This window comes from Ursus arctos, unplaced genomic scaffold (assembly GCF_023065955.2).
Source record: "Ursus arctos isolate Adak ecotype North America unplaced genomic scaffold, UrsArc2.0 scaffold_14, whole genome shotgun sequence".
Classification (NCBI taxonomy): domain Eukaryota; kingdom Metazoa; phylum Chordata; class Mammalia; order Carnivora; family Ursidae; genus Ursus; species Ursus arctos.
This window is the reverse complement of record NW_026622808.1, coordinates 35,513,406-35,532,715: the sequence shown is the minus strand read 5'-3', so window position 1 is coordinate 35,532,715 and position 19,310 is coordinate 35,513,406. Positions and strand designations below refer to the sequence as shown.

At 57.9% G+C, this 19,310-nt stretch overlaps 1 protein-coding gene across 8 annotated transcripts; it reads left to right on the top strand.

Annotated features, from left to right (window-relative positions):
* The first annotated feature begins 1,412 nt into the window (after positions 1-1,412).
* ITIH4 (inter-alpha-trypsin inhibitor heavy chain 4) lies at positions 1,413-17,082 on the top strand. 8 transcript variants are annotated; one of them, XM_048226522.2, is made up of 24 exons: positions 1,413-1,555; positions 2,661-2,821; positions 5,222-5,326; positions 5,472-5,634; positions 5,773-5,883; positions 6,324-6,449; positions 7,117-7,233; positions 7,489-7,657; positions 7,761-7,886; positions 8,050-8,231; positions 8,314-8,499; positions 10,582-10,721; positions 10,985-11,145; positions 11,438-11,464; positions 11,691-11,744; positions 11,901-11,954; positions 12,153-12,272; positions 12,793-12,924; positions 13,017-13,043; positions 13,126-13,254; positions 14,275-14,449; positions 16,018-16,172; positions 16,306-16,402; positions 16,854-17,082. In XM_048226522.2, the coding sequence occupies exons 1-24, from the start codon at positions 1,466-1,468 to the stop codon at positions 16,921-16,923; spliced, it is 2,877 nt and encodes a 958-aa protein (XP_048082479.1). In that variant the 5' UTR covers positions 1,413-1,465; the 3' UTR covers positions 16,924-17,082. The 8 variants fall into 8 exon arrangements, with proteins under 8 accessions (XP_048082479.1, XP_044240843.2, XP_044240844.2 ...); XM_044384908.3 differs by having other exon boundaries at positions 13,117-13,254; XM_044384909.3 differs by having other exon boundaries at positions 12,150-12,272.
* Positions 17,083-19,310: the final 2,228 nt, after the last annotated feature.

Genomic DNA, 19,310 nt, shown 5'->3' with positions numbered 1-19,310 from the left:
AGGAGGCTCTTTTCAGATTGCCAAAGGGGTGTGAAGCCCAGTATGATCCCAGCCATATTCAAAGCCAAAGGGCAGGCAGTATAGACCTGCGTAGAGATGCTCCCGGCTGCAGGCGTGCTGAGGAAGGGGAGCATTTACTGACAGCCGGAGATAGCGCCAGAGCGTCTGCTGCCCTTTCCCCAGGGCTGGATGCTGCTGGCCTTGATGGAGGAGACCCCCGGGGGCCAGTCACTGCCTCAGAACCTTGTGTGGGCCCCCAGAATGGCTGCTGTGCTCCACTCACCCCCCCCACCCCACCCAGTGTCACCAAACCATCCTCCCTCCTCCACCCAGGGTTTGGCACCAGGCCACACTGCTGAAGCAACTCGACCTTATCCATGGCCAGACTCAGGAACTGGGCTTTCCCAGAACTGCCAGGGACACAAGCACCAGCTGTCTTCAGATCCCTCGATATTTGTTCACTTCTCTGTGATTTGTTACAAAAGGATTTCAAGTTTATTAAAGGATAATTGAAAAAAGTTACCAGTAATCCTACCCCAGGCCCTCCGGTACACTCCCACGGGTCTGGGCTCAGGACAGTGACACTGCCTTGGTGTCCTGATGGCTCGGCATTCTCACGCAAGCCATGACTCATGGGCTCCCTCTCCACGACTGACCCCCACGGGCTGCCCAAGTGCACACACCGCCACACTGTTCCATCCTTTCCTCTCAATAAATCCCCTGGAGGGAGACCTCTGGGCCACAAGGTGCGGGCATCTTTATGGCTCTCAGTTTGTATTGCCAGATGCGGGTCTCGTTCTGGGGGCCTTGCTGGAGTTGAACCAGGAGCCCTAGCTAGATTAATGGGGCCCAACAGCAGCCTGGGACCCAAGCACAGAGAAGGGGACGGACTCCTGGGTCCAGCCCCTCTCATCCCAGAAACAAGGGGTCTCTGTCCTGCCCTGGCCCCAGCAGATCTTGCCCCAGTCAGACACCCCAGGGGCTGCTCAGTACCTTTAAGGGCAACCCCCTCCCCCCCCCCAGTCACAGGGAGCTGGCCTCCAGGTCACCTTCCTCCTGAAGCCATTCCCTAGCCAGCCCCATTCTGGGCCATCCCTGTTTCTCCCAGGCTGGGCTTATGGAGAGCAGGCTGGTTCACTGTTGTGTCTCCCAGGCCTAGGGAGCCCGCTGGTGGAAGGGCTGGTGAGAGGGGTTGCCAGTGGCCTGGGATGATTCTAGACCTTTCAGAAGGGAAGCCATACCCAATTTCCACCTGAGCCTGACTCTTTTCAGTACGTGTTCCTGTCCCCAGCCAAGGTCTACAGGACATTCACTGTTTGCTTAGCTGAGGCTACTCCAGTTTTTGGCTTGGAGATCCCAACTTCCCAGAAGCCGCCCCCAGAGGGGTGGGACAGTGAGCTTGTTATTAATTCATTCCCCGTATCCTCTCAAGTTCAGAAGCAACCTGCCACACACTGGAGCCAAAATGAAGACTTCAGCCCCTGGCCGCACCTGTGGCATCTCGCTGCTGCTGCTCTTGCTGCTGGCTGCCCTCCACATGACCACTGCCCGAAAGGTAACGGGTGTCCGTGGGGGCCTGAGCGGGAGTGGCGTGAGCTGATTAACAAGGAGAGCCTGTGTGTGTGCAAGCATGTGCGGCCCAGTGAGGGTGGATCAGTGTGTGTGCAAAGACGTGCCGACCATCCGCCAGGCACTGGCCTGGGGCTGTATGGCTGCTCTCACATTTGATAGGAGGGAGACCCCATTCCCATTTTACAGGGAGGCATGCGGCCCCGCCAGCTGCTGCTGGGGGCCGGCAGAGGGTGGAGTGGGTGGGAATGGGCGTCATGAGCCCAGCTCTCCCTCCCCCTGGCTGAGCGGCCTCGGAGGAGTTATTTATGCTCTCTCTGTCGGTTTCCTCATCTGTAAAATGGTAAAAAGAAAAGGTATTCCGAGCTTTGTTGTGAAGATCTAACCTGCAATATCCAGAAAAAACTCTGTACAGTGCCTGCCACCGAGCAGACACCCCACAAGTCACCTGGCCTGTCACGCGCCTCGGTGCTAAGCTGCGTGTGCACCTGAACACGCCATGTGCAGACAGCAGGTGTGCAAGGCTGCAGGTGTGCATGCATCCTTCCTGGGGAACTGCAGACCTGGAGGAGAGGAACATGTGCCTGGGGAGGGTCCAGGGCTGCAGGGCCAAGGGGGCAAAGAGGAAGGGTCCCAGTAGAGACTGGGCCCTTGTCTCCTCTGAGTTCCCCCAGCTCCTGTAAGCATCTGGTGGGAGGTAAGAGCTTCTTTTCAGTTTCTTTGGAGGCCAAGGTCACCAGAAATCATAGAACTTTGTTCACTACCATTTTACTGGGCAGAGCTAAGATCAAATGTGAAGCTGCCTGACCCCGCTGGGGCCTCCTGCCTGAGGAGAAAGTCAGAGTGGCCTCCGAGACACGCTGGGGCTCAGGCTCCAGCGCCGTAGCCCTTAAGGGTGGGGGACGAAGCACGCAGCTCCCTCTGCTGTGAGACCAGCGTTCACACGTGAAATGCCTCACGGGGTTTGGCCGGAGGCTTGGTTGTGGTTCAGTCGGGGTCGGGGACCAGGGCAGGGTCCCCTCTTAAAGAATGTCATCTTAAGCTGGGGTGGCATTGAAACAGTCCCACCTCCTCCCCCTTCCCTGGTCCAGAATGACATAGACATCTACAGCCTCACCGTGGACTCCAAGGTCTCGTCCAGATTTGCCCACACTGTCGTCACCAGCAGGGTGGTCAACAAGGCCGATACGATGCAGAAGGCCACTTTCCAGGTGGAGCTGCCCAGGAGAGCCTTCATCACCAACTTCTCCATGTAGGTGCCTTCCCGCCCTCTTCCCCATCATGCTCCTCCCACCCAGCACCATGACACCCTCTTCCCTGGCGACACCCTGTCAGGAAGAGCGACCCTCTTCCTGATGTGAGGTGAGCCGGGATGGATGCCTTAGGCATGTGTGCTCTGCCTGTAGGCAATACAAGGAACCAGAGGCTTTACCCATGAACTTCACGCATTCTCAGGGATGTTCCATCCCTCTATCCACCCATCCCTGCTGCCATCCGTCCCTCCCTCCCTTCCTCCCTCCCTCCCTCCATCCATCCCTCCATCTCTCCCTCCATCCATCCATCCCTCCCTCCATCCCTCCCTCCATCCCTCCCTCCATCCATCCATCCCACCATCCATCTTTCCGTTTATCCCTCCCGCCATCCACCATCCACCAACCTGCCCAGGTGACAGATGGAGAACCACAGCATCTTGGTGTCTTTGCCTCTGAAGGGCACAGTTGGGGCATCCTGCGGGCAGGCCCAGGCAGGAGGGAGTCACAAAAGGCGGAGTCCAGCTCAGAATACAGCCGACTTCCTAACTCCTGGGCTGCTTCACAATGGAGCAATGCCTCGAGGAGGGGGATCTCTGTCACAGGAAGTTCTAAGCCAGCTTGTCCCCTCCCTCCCACCAGGGACATCACAGAGGGCATTTCTGCTCTGGGCCAGAAGCCGCATGGGGAGGCCCCTAGGATTTCTGTGGACTCTGTGGCTCAGGGCTGATCCTCACCTTGTCCTCTCCCGTCCTCCCCCACCTTTCCCGACTCCTTTGCAATGTTTGCTAAATGCATGAGAACCCTCTCCATCTGTCCTGACCCGCGGGAGAGGCAGTGGTTGAGGGCAGGCCAGAGAGACGCTGATCCCAGCAATGCAGGGAGGGCGATGGATGGGGCTGAGAGCAAGCTTCTCTCAGCTGGGGTCCCCAGACTACCCTGAGACCTCTGAAAACCTGCAGTGGGGCCTGCGTCCCTGTGGTGGCTTCTTCCTTGCTCCCTGCCACGCCATCAGCAGCCCCTGCTTCTCCTAACCCTGGAGCCAGGCCTGTGTCACCAGACTGGCTGCGTGAGTGCCACAGGGTACACCTGGCCTCCCACAGGGGGCCAAGGCCAGCAGCCTCTGGGTGCATGGCATGTGCTGAGAGCCCAGGGCCAGCACCCCTCTCTGGGTGTAGATGGTGTTGCCGCCGGAGATGGGGAAGCAGGGGGCAGGGTGCCCTGCTCTCTGACCTGGCGGGGAACCCCAGCTGGGCATCTGGGAGGAGGAGCCCTGTGGCCCACTCAGGAGCCACATCCCTGCCCGGAGTATGACCAGGAAGGTCAGAAAGGTGGGGAGGAGGGACACCAGGTCCTAATGCCCTGGCTACACCCTCCCTGCCCATCCCTGCACACTCTCACCCTCTCATGCCATCCCAGGTGGAGCAGACTAGGTTCACTGACACATCGCTGCTCACCTCACAAGGAGGGTCTGGAGAGTTCCTCTTCCAGAGGAAAAGCCCTGGCAGTTCTTTCTAGTCCCAAAGAATAGCCATTAGGATTGTGTCCACCCCCCTGGAAATCCTGTCCACCAGTTGTCCAAGACCCACTTCCCCAGAGGCCAACCTCTGTGCAGAGGGCCCTGCCGCGTGCTGGCAGGAAGAGGGGACAGCTGCAGGGGAGAGGGATCAGAGCCTTTCAGACCTGTGCTTCCCACGGGCCTGGGAGCCCAGCACACCCCTATCCCTCCGCCTGCCCCACACCGCTGCACACAAGGCTGGGCACACGTGCGCCCTGGAAAGCGCTTGCTGGTGACTGACCAGCTCCTCTGGGAGCAGGCTGTGAGTCTGTGAGAGTGGGCAAGCCGGAATGTGGGGCCAGACTGCAAGGGTGGAGGCCGGCGTTTCTCTCCGTCCCACCTCCTCTGCAGCCTTCCTCCCCCATTGGTTCAGTCAATGCATGTTTATCAACACTGCACGTGCCGCAGGGTAGATAGAAGCCTGGCATAGCTTGCAGAGGCCCGCCACCCTCATCTGGGCCCTGCACAGAGGCTTGTATACAGTAAGTACATAATAAATGGGTAGGCTGGGTGCCTGGGTGGTTCAGTCAGTTAAGCGTCTGCCTTCGACTCAGGTCATGATCCCAAGCATCCTGGGATCAAGTCCCAAGTGGGGTTCCCTGCTCAGCAGGGGGCCTGCTTCTTCCTCTCCCTCTGCTGTGTGCGTGCGCTCGCTCGCTCTCAAATAAATAAATAAAATCTTTTAAATAAATAAATAATTAATAAACAAATGGGTGGGCTCAGGCGAAGGTAGGAGTCAGTCTGTTAAGAGGCACATCGAGTCTGGAGAGGCTCCCTGGAGGAGGTGGGATTGGAGTGGCCAGCTCCTATCAGGCCCTCCACAACTCCAGCCATCCTGCCCCAGGATCATCGAAGGAGTGACCTACCCAGGCATCATCAAGAAGAAGGCTGCAGCTCAGGAGCAGTACAGCGCAGCTGTGGCCAGGGGAGAGAGTGCTGGCCTTGTCAAGTGAGCCAAAGATGGTGGGGGGAGGGACCCCAGTGGCGGTGGGGCTGGGGGTGCCCCTGCCTTCAGCCCTGCAGACCCTCTCCAGCTTCCAGTGGCCATACCCTTCCTGGCCTGGAGGGGCAGACCTGATGCTGTCCTCCCCTAGGGCTGCCGGAAGAAAGACGGAGCAGTTCCAGGTGTCAGTCAGTGTGGCTCCCGCTGCCAAGGTCACCTTCGAGCTGGTGTATGAGGAACTGCTCAAGCGGCATCTGGGAGCGTATGAGCTGCTGCTGAAAGTCCAGCCCCAGCAGCTGGTCAAGCACCTACAGGTACTGGCACTGCCTGCTCCCGGGAGGCCTCCAGGAAGACACCTGCTCTGCTGAGGGCAGCCCCTCCTTCCCCCTCTGCCTCCTGCAAGACCCAGCCCCAGCTCCTGGCCGACCCAGTGACCCACTTCTTGCCTCCAGATGGACATTCACATCTTCGAGCCTCAGGGCATCAGCTTTCTGGAGACAGAGAGCACCTTCATGACCAACGAACTGGCAGACGCCCTCACCGTCTCGCAGAACAAGACCAAGGTGGGCCTGCCACGGTTGGCGGGCAAGGGTCCCAAGGATCTGTTGTCAGGCCAGCCGTATGAGTCTGTCCAGAGAGTGAGATAATTGGGCAGACTCTCTGAGCTGGAGGGACTTCAGAGGTCCGTGTCCATGCTGCTATGTGGCAGAAGTAGAGGACAAGGCCTAGAGAAGCCTGCTGGGTGCTGGTGTGAAGCCTGAGTTGGGGAGAGGACGGTGGGGAGGAGCTGGAGTGAGGGCCCCACAGCAGGGAGGGGCCGCCAACTGGATCCTGCACATCCTCAGCCCAGCTTCTGCTCGCACAGCTCCCACTCCCCTGTATGGAGGCAGTCTCTCCAACAGCTGGGCCTCAGAGAACGTTCCCTGCATCCTGGAATTCTTGCTTCAGATGGGGGGTGGGGGTGACCATGGGCTTCTCCCAAATACCTCCTGTCCTTCCCCAGGCTCACATCCAATTCAAGCCCATGCTCTCCCAGCAAAAGTCATCAGGGCAGCAGGACACAGTCCTGGATGGCAACTTCATCGTCCGCTATGATGTGAACCGGACCAGCTCCGGGGGCTCCATTCAGGTGTGTGGGCTCTAAGACGAGAGTAGGGCAACTAGAAAATCCATCCATGCTCAAAGGCCTGAGCTTGCATGTTCTGGAAGGAAAGGCAAAATAACTGCCCCTACTTATCAGGGTGAACCAGTGGCAGCACAGACTGAAAACAAGCGATTTTGTTATGTTGTTCCTGAAACAATTTTGTCTTGGAGGCACAAAAGTTTCACCTCTGCTAAAGAGATGCCCTGTAGGATTTCCCTTATTGCCTTGGCTGCCAGCAGGCTCACAGTTCAGTTTTATGCTCAGTGGCAGTAGCTTTTTTCACACAAGTTTCTGGCATCATGTGCTTTCCCTTTACACCTTTGATGAACCTTGTTTTTAAAGTCTTCACTCTTCTGATGGATTTCAGGTTTGTTATGTCTAAACTTTTTAGAATAAGTTGCCCCAAGTACTAAAACAAATAGGAGATAAAGTGGGGCAGAGTTCTAGTGGGCCACTCGCGTGAGCAGGGAAGGCAAGAGACGGGCTGGACTGAGCCGTTGAAGATGGTGAAGCTTTGGGGAGGTCAGCAGTGGAACAGAGACGGAGCCGGCTGCGTGAAGAGAGGAACCTAAGGATTACGGTGCGAAGGCTGGTCCGGGGCAGGGCAGGTCTGCAGCTCTCATTACCTCTGTTTGTTTCACTCTGATCACAGATCGAGAATGGCTACTTTGTGCACTACTTTGCCCCCGAGGGCCTACCAACAATACCCAAGAATGTGATCTTTGTCATTGACAAAAGCAGCTCCATGAGTGGCAGGAAGATGCAGCAGGTGGGTCCCTCTGGGGAAGGGAACAGCCCTGGAAACTCACACATGCCTCACTCCATTGGCTCTGGTCCAGGAGGCACTCTCCTTCCTCCATCTTCCCGGGTAGGGGGCACCTAGGGGTTGAGATTGGCCAGAGTGTGGGCAGGGCCTGCCCCTAGAGCACTGACCGTGGGAGCCCGGGTATGCCATCCAAGTACACGTGAGCCCCAGGGAGGCCCCACTCGGACACCCTCCTGAGTCTCCCACCCTCCTGCCCAGACCCGGGAAGCCTTAATCAAGATCCTGGATGACCTCAGCCCCAACGACCAGTTCAACCTTATCAGCTTCAGCGGGGATGCAGCCCAGTGGAAGCCCTTGCTGGTGCCGGCCTCGGCTGAGAACGTGAACCAGGCCAGGAGCTATGCTGCCGGCATCCAGGCCCACGGAGGTGAGCACCTCTGGGGCCCTGCAGTGTGGGGGCTTCCGGCGCAGCAAGCCCAGCCTGGGGACCTGGGCTGGAAGTCGCCACCCTGAGAGTACGTGTCCCCCAGGGACCGACATCAACCATGCGGTGCTGATGGCCGTGCAGCTGCTGAACAGTGCCAAACAGGAAGAGCTGATGCCGGAGGGGACCGTCTCCCTCATCATCCTGCTCACCGACGGCGACCCCACCATGGGTGAGGGCACCGCCAGCAACTCCGGGGCTGTCCCCCGGCTTGCCGTGGGACCCGAGGTGGGGGTGGGGGCCGTATCCGAGGCCCCTCTGGCTCTGAGATTCCAGAAATATCATTGAACCACTCACTGTTTCCTCACTCCCCCTTCCCACACCGCTGGGTCCAGGGGAGACCAACCCTGCAAGGATCCAGAGGAACGTGAAGGAAGCTATAGATGGCCAGTACAGCCTCTTCTGCCTGGGCTTTGGCTTCGACGTCAGCTATGCCTTCCTGGAGAAGCTGGCGCTGGACAACGGCGGCCTGGCTCGGCGCATCTATGAGGACTCGGACTCCGCCCTGCAGCTCCAGGTGGAAGAGGGCCCCCAGTGGGCTGCATGACGGAGGCGGGCAGACCCCAGCCCGGCACTCGTGACGCCCCCCCACCTTGCAGGACTTCTACCAGGAAGTGGCCAACCCATTGCTGACAGCAGTGACCTTTGAGTACCCCAGCAATGTGGTGGAGGAGGTCTCGCAGGACAACTTCCGGCTGCTCTTCAAAGGCTCCGAGATCGTCGTGGCCGGCAAGCTCCGGGACCAGAGCCCTGATGTGCTCTCAGCTAAAGTCAGGGGGCAGCTGGTGAGTGGGGCCAGCCGCTCTGCAGGGGAGGGGCCGCTGGGCAGGCAGTCAGAGGGGCTGGGTTCAAAGCCCAGCCCGGCAGGGCTCCAGCAGCTGACCTTGCGCAAGTCACGGGGTGCTCTCTGCCGCTTGGAGGTGACACTCAGCAGTCAGCCTGTGTGCTGCTGGTTCTGAGAGCACCAGGTGCTTGGAATGCCCTCCTGTCCTCACACCGGGCCTCGGAGGTTGCTATCGGGCAGTGGAGACTGCTCCCATTTCACAGATGACCAGGCTGAGATCCAGGCAGGGCAGACAACTTGCCTCGGGCCCCACTGCAGCCAGGTCAAGAGCCCGGCTCCCCACGTGGTGCCCGTTGCTGCCCGGCCTTCCCTGCCTCTGTGCCACAGGAGACCCTCTCATTCCACGGAGAGAAACAGCACCTGCTCTGTGCTAGGTTCTTCTCTAGGCCCTGGGGATACTATCCTCCCAGGAGAGACAATGCAGGTAAATCATCACACAAACAGGGAGCTGCAGCGTGGGATGTCCCTGACAGGATAAACCCGGGGCCTCAGAGGAGCAGCACTGGGAACCCAAACCTGGTCTGAGAATCAGGGAGGGCTCCCTGAAGGAGGCCCAGCTGAGCCTGAAGGATGAGTAGGAGGTGGTAGAGATGGTGGCATGATAGAGGAATGTTCTGGGCTTGCATGGCAAGCAGGCAGCATGTGTGGGAAGAACAGCAGGTGGGTGAGTCGGGGGCACTGGGGTAGGGGGGCGGGGCCTTGCCTCAGAGAAAGTAGCTGAGTATCGTGATGGGCAGCGCATGCCCTGTGGCCAGCCTGCCTGCGTTCAAACCCAGCTCTGCCACATCCTAATCTCCCTGTGCCTCAGTTTCCTCCTGTGCAGAAATCAGAATGGGTCACCTACCACCCTTGTAAGGCTGCTGTGGGGATTAATGTCTGGTCCCAGTGTAAACACTCCATTCACATTAGCTGCTAATATTAACCTGAAGGCCAGGGGTTCCCAAAGTGCAGAACTCGGGGTGACTCAAGGTAGTTCACAAACGTGTCTTTGTTTCAGTAGTTGTGTATTTATTGTAACATGTCTCCTGAAAAATATAACTTGAACGCCAGACCTAAGATTTTTGCGGGTAGGATTGCTTGGAACGAGGCCAAAGAAATAGTATTTGTCTATTTAAAGTTCATTTAACGAAAACCATCAAACAAATCGCTGTGTGTGTGTGGACAGGGCAAAATTCGTGCAGGTGGCCTGCATGTGGCAGTTCTGGGAAACCAGGCTGCGGGTGAGCGACAGAGGAGGTGGTCCCAGCAGGGGTGGTGGGATCTGAGCCATGGTAAGGTCTTCGGCCGCTGTGTGGAGTGGTGGTGAGAGAGGGCGGGGTTCCTCTGTCCCCGGACCCGCTTCCCAGACTGCGGGCAGGGCATCCCAAGGCCAGAAGACCCTTCCCTGGGGAAGGAAGCAGCAGTCCACCCAGAGCTTGGCGCCTGCCTTACTGCCACCGTCCCACCAGGCCCAGCCCCACAGAGGGCACCAGCTTGGGCAGGGGGTAGCTGGTTGGGGCAGTTGGGGCCCCAAGCCCTATCAGGGCCAGGACACCTGAGTTCTCCCCTCAGCTCTGCCACTGACTCCTGGAGAAGGCTCTTCCCTCTTGGTCCCCAGTCTCCATCTTTGGGATGAGTGTGGAATGCCTCTGGGGCCCCTTTCTGCCCCCACACTGCATTTGCCCTTCCTTCCCACTGCTGTTTCTACTCTGGCCGGGGGTTCGGATTCCATTCTCATTTCCCTTTCTCTGGAACAGTCAGTCTGACCTGAGCTCCGGGCTCTGTGCCTGCCATGTTGCCCTTGGAGAATTTGCAACCTTTTACCCCACCTCCTTCTCATCCTGGGAGGCTCTGTGACTGGGTCTGGTGCCCCAGACTCCCTCCCCACCCTCCACCCTACTCAAAGGAAATGCGGTGCTGGCAGCCAATTCCTGGGGACTGCCCCAATCCAACCAGGTTTCCCGTGGGAGTGCCGGGGAGCTCCAGGCCAGGCGTGGCCAGCAGGCCCTCACTGCTCCTGCCCGGGCTGGGCCCCTTTTTCTAGCACATGCAGAACATCACCTTCCAAACGGAGTCCAGAGTGGCGGAGCAGGAGAAGGAGTTCCAGAGCCCCAAGTACATCTTCCACAGCTTCATGGAGAGACTCTGGGCGTACCTGACCATCCAGCAACTGCTGGAGCAAATGTGGGTGGCCCGCACCCCCGATGGCCCGCTGGGGCAGCCACACACAGCCCGAGCACCCTCCCAAGCGTTCCCCTGCGGGGGGGGGGGGGGGCGACAGGTTCAGCTGGCACGGGGCATCTCCCAGGCATAGAGAGAGGGGGTGGTGGCATCCTGGGTAAGCTCCAGACTCTCCCAGTGGGAACCTCCCAGAAAGGTCTGGAAGGGAGGGAGAGTCCAAGCATCCGGGGAGGACCCGCTGAGCCTCTGACGTCCCCCACCTGCAGGGTTTCAGCATCCGCTACTGAGAAGCAGGCCCTCGAGACCCGAGCTCTGAACTTGTCACTCCACTACTGCTTTGTCACTCCCCTCACGTCCATGGTGGTCACCAAACCCGATGGCGGAGAACGGTCTGAAGTTGCTGAGAAGCCCATGGAAACCAATAGGGGTGAGAGTAGGACCCCAGCCTCCTTGGCAGCACACTTTTGACCCAGTGTTCTCTGGGGTCTTTCCCCTGTGTCCCCACAAAGTCCCGACCTGGCCACCCCTAATCTCCCAGGAGCCCCCGGACACTCATCCCATTTCATTGACGAGGAAGCTGAGGCCAGGTCTCCCGACCCTAGAGTTCACTGCACCCCCTCGGTGCTGGGTTTGGGAAGCAAGGTTAAACAAGCGCTTCAAACTTGTCGAAACCACTCCAATGGTGTATTTCCTTTTCTCTCTCTTTTTGTTTTATCCAGAAAACAGACACAAGAACTTCTACTTAGGTAAGGGCCTAATTCCCTCAAAGGCTGGGCGGGGCGACGGTTGGCTGACACAGGACCTAAGGCACCAGCCCCACAAAGTTGCTGGCCAGGGTCTCTCTGCAGCCAGGAGGGGGCATCGTCTGCCACTCAGACCCTGTCCTAGGCACTCAGAGACACAATCCCTGGTCAGCTGCGGACCCCAGAAAGGTGTATCCAAGAAGCAAACCCAGGTCCCTCTGATTTCCAGGTCGTCCATACTCCAGACTTCATACCACAGGAGACAGAGGGTTCAGATTAACAGGTAGCACAGGAGGGAAGGGGAAGGGGTAGGAGGGGTTGACAGGACATTGACCCTGGCCACAAACTGGGCTCTGCCCTGGTTGTTGGGGGAGTGACTTGCCCAACTCACCGGGCTGGTTGGCAGGCCTGGGACTCAGGTCCAGTTTTATCTGAGTAGGAGACATCTATGCAGACTCTGTCCTCACTGAAGGAAGAAGCTATAGAGGACAAGGTAGTTCAAGTGGGGGGCTGGGGGGTGGGGGGCTCCAGAAGGGTCCATCGTTCCCACTCTGAATTTCTCCTGGCCATGGGGGGACAGGCTCCCAGAGTGTTGGGTGGAGGCAGGGAGCCATCTGTCCTCTCCCCATCCCTCTCCTGGGGGATGACACTGCTTGACAGAAGGCTGCATGTGTCAACTTTTCCAAAGCAGGAACTTCCGGGAAGATAGCTAATGACCCAGGGAGAGCGGGACCACGAGGACCTCTTAATTCTCCTCGTCCTTATCCAGACTACCTCACAGCTGGAGAGTCAGTGCTACCGGACATGTTAGGTAAGCCACTTTCTGACCCTCTGAGGGTCTCATTTCCTCAAGATGGTCATGAAATATGTCCGTAGAGTTGATGAGGTAAAGCACAAAGCACAGGGCTGGGCACAAACCAGGGAGAGTTGCTGTGGGCCATGACGTGACGTAACGTGTCCTTTATTGTCACTGAATTGGGGGCTGGCTCAGGATGGAGCCTTCTAGCAAGGGAAGTCTTCCTCCATTTCCAAAGCCAGCAGTGGACCCCTGAGCTGTTTCTGATCTCCAGATCTGGACTCAGATACAGTGCAGAGCCAGGCCAGACCATGTGTCCTCTCCATTTTCCCTAATAGCATGCTCTCCTGTTTGAAAATCTCATTACAAAGCTCTTCTCAGTTGGGTGTACGCGTGGCAGGGGTTGTGCGGCTGGGTGGGGGGCGGGCGGCAGTGATGATGGCTGGAGGGCGTGCTGATTGCTCTCAGTCCTGACTGCCCTCTTCCTTTCTGTTTCTGGCTGTCCCTGCACTGATGCCTGCTTGGGCGCCATCAGCTCCCTCCGTTCCTGAAAGGATGATTCACGGCATGGATTTAAGAGCCAAAGATGTCCCTGCAGTAGCTTCTGACTCTATAACAGGGAGACTCGGGGAGACGAAAGCCTCGGGGAGCTCTACAGACTTGCCACGTGGGTTTCCCAGTGTTGAGGTCGAGAAGGAGCCCTGGCCACACACATCCCTGGGAAGGGGCTCCCTAAACCCACACTCTTTCTTCTTTCAGAACCAGCCAAGACAGCCTCACCCCCAGGTAAGTTGCCAGCCTCCCTCAGGCCTGGCCCCCCTCCTTGTCCTTGTCTCCCAGCCTGCTCTACCTACCCTAGGAACCACAGCTGCTGTCCCAGCCCCCATCCAGGCGCCTCCCGTCATCCTGACGCTGCCTGGACAGAGCGTGGACCGTCTCTGTGTGGACATCAAGCACTCTCAGGGGCCGATGAACCTGCTCTCAGACCCTGACCAAGGTGAGAAGTGCACATCCCGTCATCCACCCAGAGAGACCCAGACACCACTCACTCCTGACTTACTACCCCAGAGACAACGACAGGACACCTGCCCATGGAGACACACGCTGCCCCATGCAGGCCGGTCCCAGATCATGGCACGACCACATCCCTGAGCACCACATACGCAGATCTGGGTGGCCTGAGCACTCCAGGGTGACCCGATATGGACTTGCCCCCAGGCGCTGCCGTACTTGGGGGTGGGGAGACAGACTTGGGCACAGATAAGCTCCATGGCCTATAGTCAGTGTCTAGAGTGACATGGAAGCAAACCCGGAGGAAGAGACAAGAGCTGTCCGGGGGACAAGGCTGTGCAGCGTCATGTAGGAGTGACTGGGCCTTGGCAGACAAGTAGGGGTCCACTGGGCAGAGCAAGGGGAAGGCAGTAGCAGAGCCCTGGAAGGTGCTGGTGGGACCGTGGAGCGTGTGGAGGCGGTGAGTGGTGGGAGGAGGTAGGTGTATGGCCAGACCTGCACCCCCAACCCCCAGAGCGGTCTCGCTGGTTGAACCGAGTGTCAGGTCAGGCGTGAGGAGGCACCGCACTCAGGGACACGCTCGCCTGCAGAGCCAGCCGGACTCAATGAGCACGTGCAGCTCCCTCGTTCCTTCCAGGTCCACACAGTCTGCCCCTCAGCCCGCCAGTTCTGTAGTCTGTTTGCTCACAGAGGAGAGGGGGGCACCACCCCTCCTCCATCTTGCCCTTGGCCATAGCACCTCATCAGGCCAGGCACGCTACAGGGGCTTTATGAGAGTCCCTTCTCAGAGGGCTCGTCTGAAGATGGCCATCACTGAGGATTCGGGGGCCCTTCCACAGCCCTCTGAAACCAGGGGATGAGGGGGAGAGACTGTGGGAACCAGCCCCCAGTGGGGAAAGGGAGCTGGGGAGGTCAGCTGGTGAGAAGGGGTCTGGGTGGTCCTCCTGCTCGGGGCGGCGCCCAGCTGGGGCCACAGTCTTGACCTCTCTGCCCCCGGCCTTCTCAGGGATTGAGGTGACCGCCCAGTACGAGACAGAGAGGGCCCAGTTCTCATGGATCGAGGTGACCTTCAAGAACCCCCAGCTGCAGGTCCGCGCCTCCCCTGAGCACGTGGTAGTGACCCGGAACCGAAAAAACTCTGCCTACAAGTGGAAGGAGACACTGTTCTCGGTGACACCCAGGTACGCCCCGGCCTGGGTCTCCCTGGGTCTCCCCCAGGCTGGGTATCTCTCTGGCCACATCAGTTAGCTGGGGACGGTGCCGACAGGTGACCTGAGCCCACGGGCCTGCGGACGAGGTGGCTGGGCATGAGTCTTCGGCAGGGGGCTGGGCCCACAGGAGGAACAGAGACGCGGAGAGCCCTGTACCAGACCCGCCTGCCCTGGAGGGCACAGAGCGGTTAGGCTGGGGCCTGGCTGCCCTCAGACCTAACTCCGGTCACTGTCCCATGTGAGGCATGGTGTGGTTTGGAGCTAGCTCTGCTGCTAATTCTGTGTGACCCTGGGCAGGCTGCTCACCCTCTCTGAGCTTGTTTCGTCACCCATCACCAGAGATAATCTCCCAGCCCTGAGTCAGAGGGCTGAGCAGAAGATCCAGTGAGAGGACGTGGTCCGGGAGCACTTTGCCCATTAGGCAGTGTGGTGCCCATGGGGTACTGCAGAGGGCAGCACTGTCAGTGTGGCGAGGTAATGACAATAACGAGGAGCTGGAGAGCACCGTCCCACAGGGGAGGTTAGGAATGTCATCCTTAGCAGACTCCCCAGACTCCCCTACTCCTCTGATGAGGGGCAACAAGTCTACCAGGCATCAAACACTGGGCAGCTGGTGGGTAATGCAAGTGGACGGCCACCTCTTCTGGGAGGGGCTGCCCCACCATAGAGCCTTCCAGAGGCAGCTCTCCAGCTCTGGAGGTCACAAGGGGCCTGGGAGTGGGGCTGAGGACCCTGGCCCTCTTAGAGCTGTGCCCTACAGCCCCCCAGCCTGTACCGGCTACAGAGAGCCTCGTCCTCTGCCCTCTCCGTGCCCCGCAGCAGAGACTGGTTTCCACTTGACGAATGAGCGCATGCCCAGAAAATCCAAGGGCTTCACCTGAAAACTGCCCAATTTCGTAAGAGGTCTTGAAGTTTCCGATTATCTGATAAATACAGAGAATGACAGCGTGTCTGTGCCTTGGACACGCACACTAGAAGGTAGAATAAATAATTCCTATCACCCGCAGTGAGAAAAAGTTCAGATGCTTTCCTGAGCTACGGAAGAGACACATGAGGGAAAACAGACCACGTCTTGTACGTTGACGTGAAGACAGTGTCAGTTTGGGGCAATTCCATTTAAAATAACCTCAGAGTAACAGCAGGGTCCTGTTCAATGTGCTTAAAAGAGCCTAACATTCCTAAGAAAACAAAAAAGGTAAGAATTTCAGATTATCTTAAGTAAAAAAAGGAGGAAAGAACAAAAAGGGACTTGCTCTTCTAGACCTAAGTAACACGGATCGTCAGAAGGAAGTGGCACTGGCCATAAAAACGAAAGGGACAGAGTAAATGTACCGAGACCTGCCGAAATCATATCCAACTAATTTATGAGAAACGGAATCTAAGAGAACCGGAGAGAAAGGAGCCGCCGTTCTGTTTGATAAAGAATACAGCAGATATCACTACGTCAACATCAGTCCGCGGTGGAAATTCCCCAGGACAAGAGGGCAGCCCCCGCCTGCTCGCAGCCCGACTGCTCAGGCCCCTGGCTTTCCCCGCAGCCTCAAGATGACCATGGACGAGGCGGGACTCCTGCTGCTCAGCAGCCCGGACAGAGTGACCATCGGCCTGCTACCCTGGGACGGCCCTGGCAAGGGGCTCCGGCTCCTCCTGCGGGACACCGACCGGTTCTCCAGCCGCGTCGGCGGGACCCTCGGTATGCTGCCCGTGGCTCCGGGCGTCCTCAGAAGCCACCTGTGCCTGTGAACAGGCAATGCCCTTCACCTCTGTGTGTCTCCCAGCCGCCCTCTTGGTCTTTATTCCTTGCTGACCCGCCCTTTGTATCCCAGGCCAGTTTTACCAGGATGTGCTCTGGGGGCCCCCAGCGGCGGCAGATGACAGCAAGCGAACCCTGAGGGTTCAAGGCCTTGACTACTCTGCCACCAGGTGACGGCACAAGCAGGCCACTAAGCCCGGCCAGGGGTGGGGGCCGGGAGGCTGGGAGCTGAGCCCCTACTCCTCTGTCCTTGCCCGGCAAACAGAGACCGTCAGGGCAAAGGCTGATGCTTTAGAGACGTTTGACCCAGCTCTCAGTGACCCCACAAAGGACAGTCCGCTCAGACCCACAGAAAACACCCCAGCCCAGAGATCACTAGGGTGGGGGTGGGGGGCAGTAGGAAACTCCTCCTGAAGGTCTCAGAGCCCCGGACCCTGAGGACCACACACAGCTGGGTCCACTTGGGGGACAGGGCCTTGTCAGCCTGTGCTGGAGGAAATTCTAAGGGCCCTGAGACTCTCTACCCTCCCCATTCGTAACCCTAGCCATTTCCGTCTCTTTCTACCACACCTGAGATTTGCTGACCATCTATATTTCTGTCTGTCCATCTTTCCATCCCAGGTTGCTCAAGCTGGATTACCAAGAGGGGTCCCCAGGAACAGAGATTTCCTGCTGGTCCATAGAGCTGTAGTTATGGGGGGGGGGGTTAAGCCCACCCCCTCCCCCCATGCTGCCAGAAAGTGTGCAGAGGACTGCCACCCTGTGACCCGAGGGCCACCTGTGGGGCCTGGGCTTCAATGGGGAGGATATTTTGACTCATTACAAATAAAGGTGCTGTAAGCCCAGGCAATGGGCATCTCTGCTTGCATCTGGCTAAATCTCACATTAGAATTAGAATCTTAGATTCTTAGAATCTTAGAATCTTCTACCATGAGCCCCTCAAAGGCCTGTGACCAGTAAGCCCCATGGCAAACTTCCAGCCCAGTCTCATCATTTTACAAGCAGAGAAACTACGATTTAGAGAGATTAAACCACCTATTTAAAATGTTGCCCCACACTGGGTGTCATACACAAAATGAATTGTGGAACACTACGTCAAAAATTAATGGTGCACCATATGTTGGCTAATGAACTTACATAAATGTCAATCAAATAAAATGTTGCTTCAGCCCCCACTGGGGGACGAGGGCAGGAGAACATACTCTGGAAGCAAAGGTTTAGTCTGCTTTATGGCCACTCAGGCCGTGGAAACCAGTTTTGACTAAAAAAAGAGAAGCGTGAACTGGGTAGACGTTCTTGTTAGAAACCAATGTCCCCGGGTGGGCACAAACTGGGCAGAAGTTCTTTAGAGGCCAGCTCCCCGAGGTTCTCAGCAAGCTCTGGGGCCCCTGGTGCTGGGATTTGCATGACACAGTTTGATTTCCACCCGTGTGCTCAGGCTCAGGCCTGTCTGCTCACTGCCTTGTCAAGAGGCTAGTCCTGGAAGAGAGGGTCCGGGGTGAGGCCCTGGTCCCAGGAAGGAAGCCAGGGTCTGTCCCCAGGAGCCTCCAGTCTCATGGGGGTGCTCCCAGATCCTGGACAGCCAGGGGTCTGCTCTGCCATCCATGCCCTGGGGCTGGGCACCCCAAAGATTGTACCCAATCCCTGCATAGGCAAAGCATACTTAAAAAACCATTTACAATTACTCTATCCACTCCTTTAAAAATGACACAGCTTTGGCTTACAAATAAAAAGCATCGAGAGAACAAAACAGAAACCAGGAGAATGAGATCAAAGAGAAGAGGCAAGCAGGGGAAAGTCCTGGATCAGAGGGACAAGGGCCGGGCGGGGAGCCGCAGCACCGAGCATGCGCTCCGGCCTCCTGGCAGCTAGGATAAAGCAGGAAATGAGTTCGTCGGCTTGCTGGGAGGAAGCAAACTAGATCACCAGGGAAAACATTCTTTTCGCAGCTCTAGGGCTTTACAGAATGTTTGCAGAGTGACTCTTTCTAGAAGGGTCAGAGGAGAGGCCAGTGGGCGGGGTCTCAACAGCAGGTTTGCCAAACACACGGGGACACTCCCGCCCTGCTGCCTCTCCATCCAGCCTGGTCGGCAGGCGGGGGTCACGGGCTGAGTCGCCTTGTCTAGGCCGCTCAGAGGGGCTCAGACCAGAGCTCCGCGAGACAAGGGAGCAGCCTCAGGGGCTCTGCCGGACTTGCTGGGGGGCTAGCGCTATCATCCCGCGATGAGATGCGTGCCCACCCGTCTCCCCACTCCGGGACCCCACCACCTGGGCTGGCCTGTGGAACTGGTGCAGCAGCGGAGGGTCATGGATGACTTTCTGGCCCAGCAGCATTGCTGTTCACCACTCTCTGTGAACCGCTGAAAGGAGCTCTGTGCCCTTCACTGCTTTGTTCCCTGAGCGCTTCCCAGCCCTCACTCAGGCCAGGCCCTGGGCTGGGTGCTGCAGGGACATTGGGTACCATGGGAAACAGTGCCTATTGGGACAGCCAGAGAAGAGCCCACGGGGAGACATTTGGCCCAACCTGGGGAATATCAGGGAAGGCTTCCTGGAAGTGGCATGGTTGGGGTTGCATTTTGAAGCATAAAGAGAAATTAGCCCAGTGGAAACAGAGGGCAAGGACACCAAGCCTAGAGCCAGAACGCTGTGCATTGAATTCAGGGAAGGTGAAGGAAAGCGGTGCCATGGAGTGAGGCGGAAGCGGTCGCTGGAGAGGTGGAGAAGCCGGACCAGGCCAGCCCTGGCTGTATGCACATTGCCATGGAGCACAACTTCTCTCCTGAAAGCTGGAGGAGGCATCAGAGGCTGTAAGCAGGGACAAGCATAGCCAGGATGATGTGGGACTGGGAGAGGACAGAGTCCACCAGGTTTTTGCCTGCATGGAGGGCCTTCCTGACTATGCACTGGGGAGAAGGGGTAGAATTTTGCCTGGGGACCTCCTCCTGCCTTTCTACTAGCTCACTGGGCTTGGGGGCTAGCTGGGGGGGACAGGACAAAGAGAGGGGCCTCAGGAGGATCAGAAACCATAATGATGTTGATGTCTTCACACCCTCTGGCAAAATCTTTCTCCCCATTGTA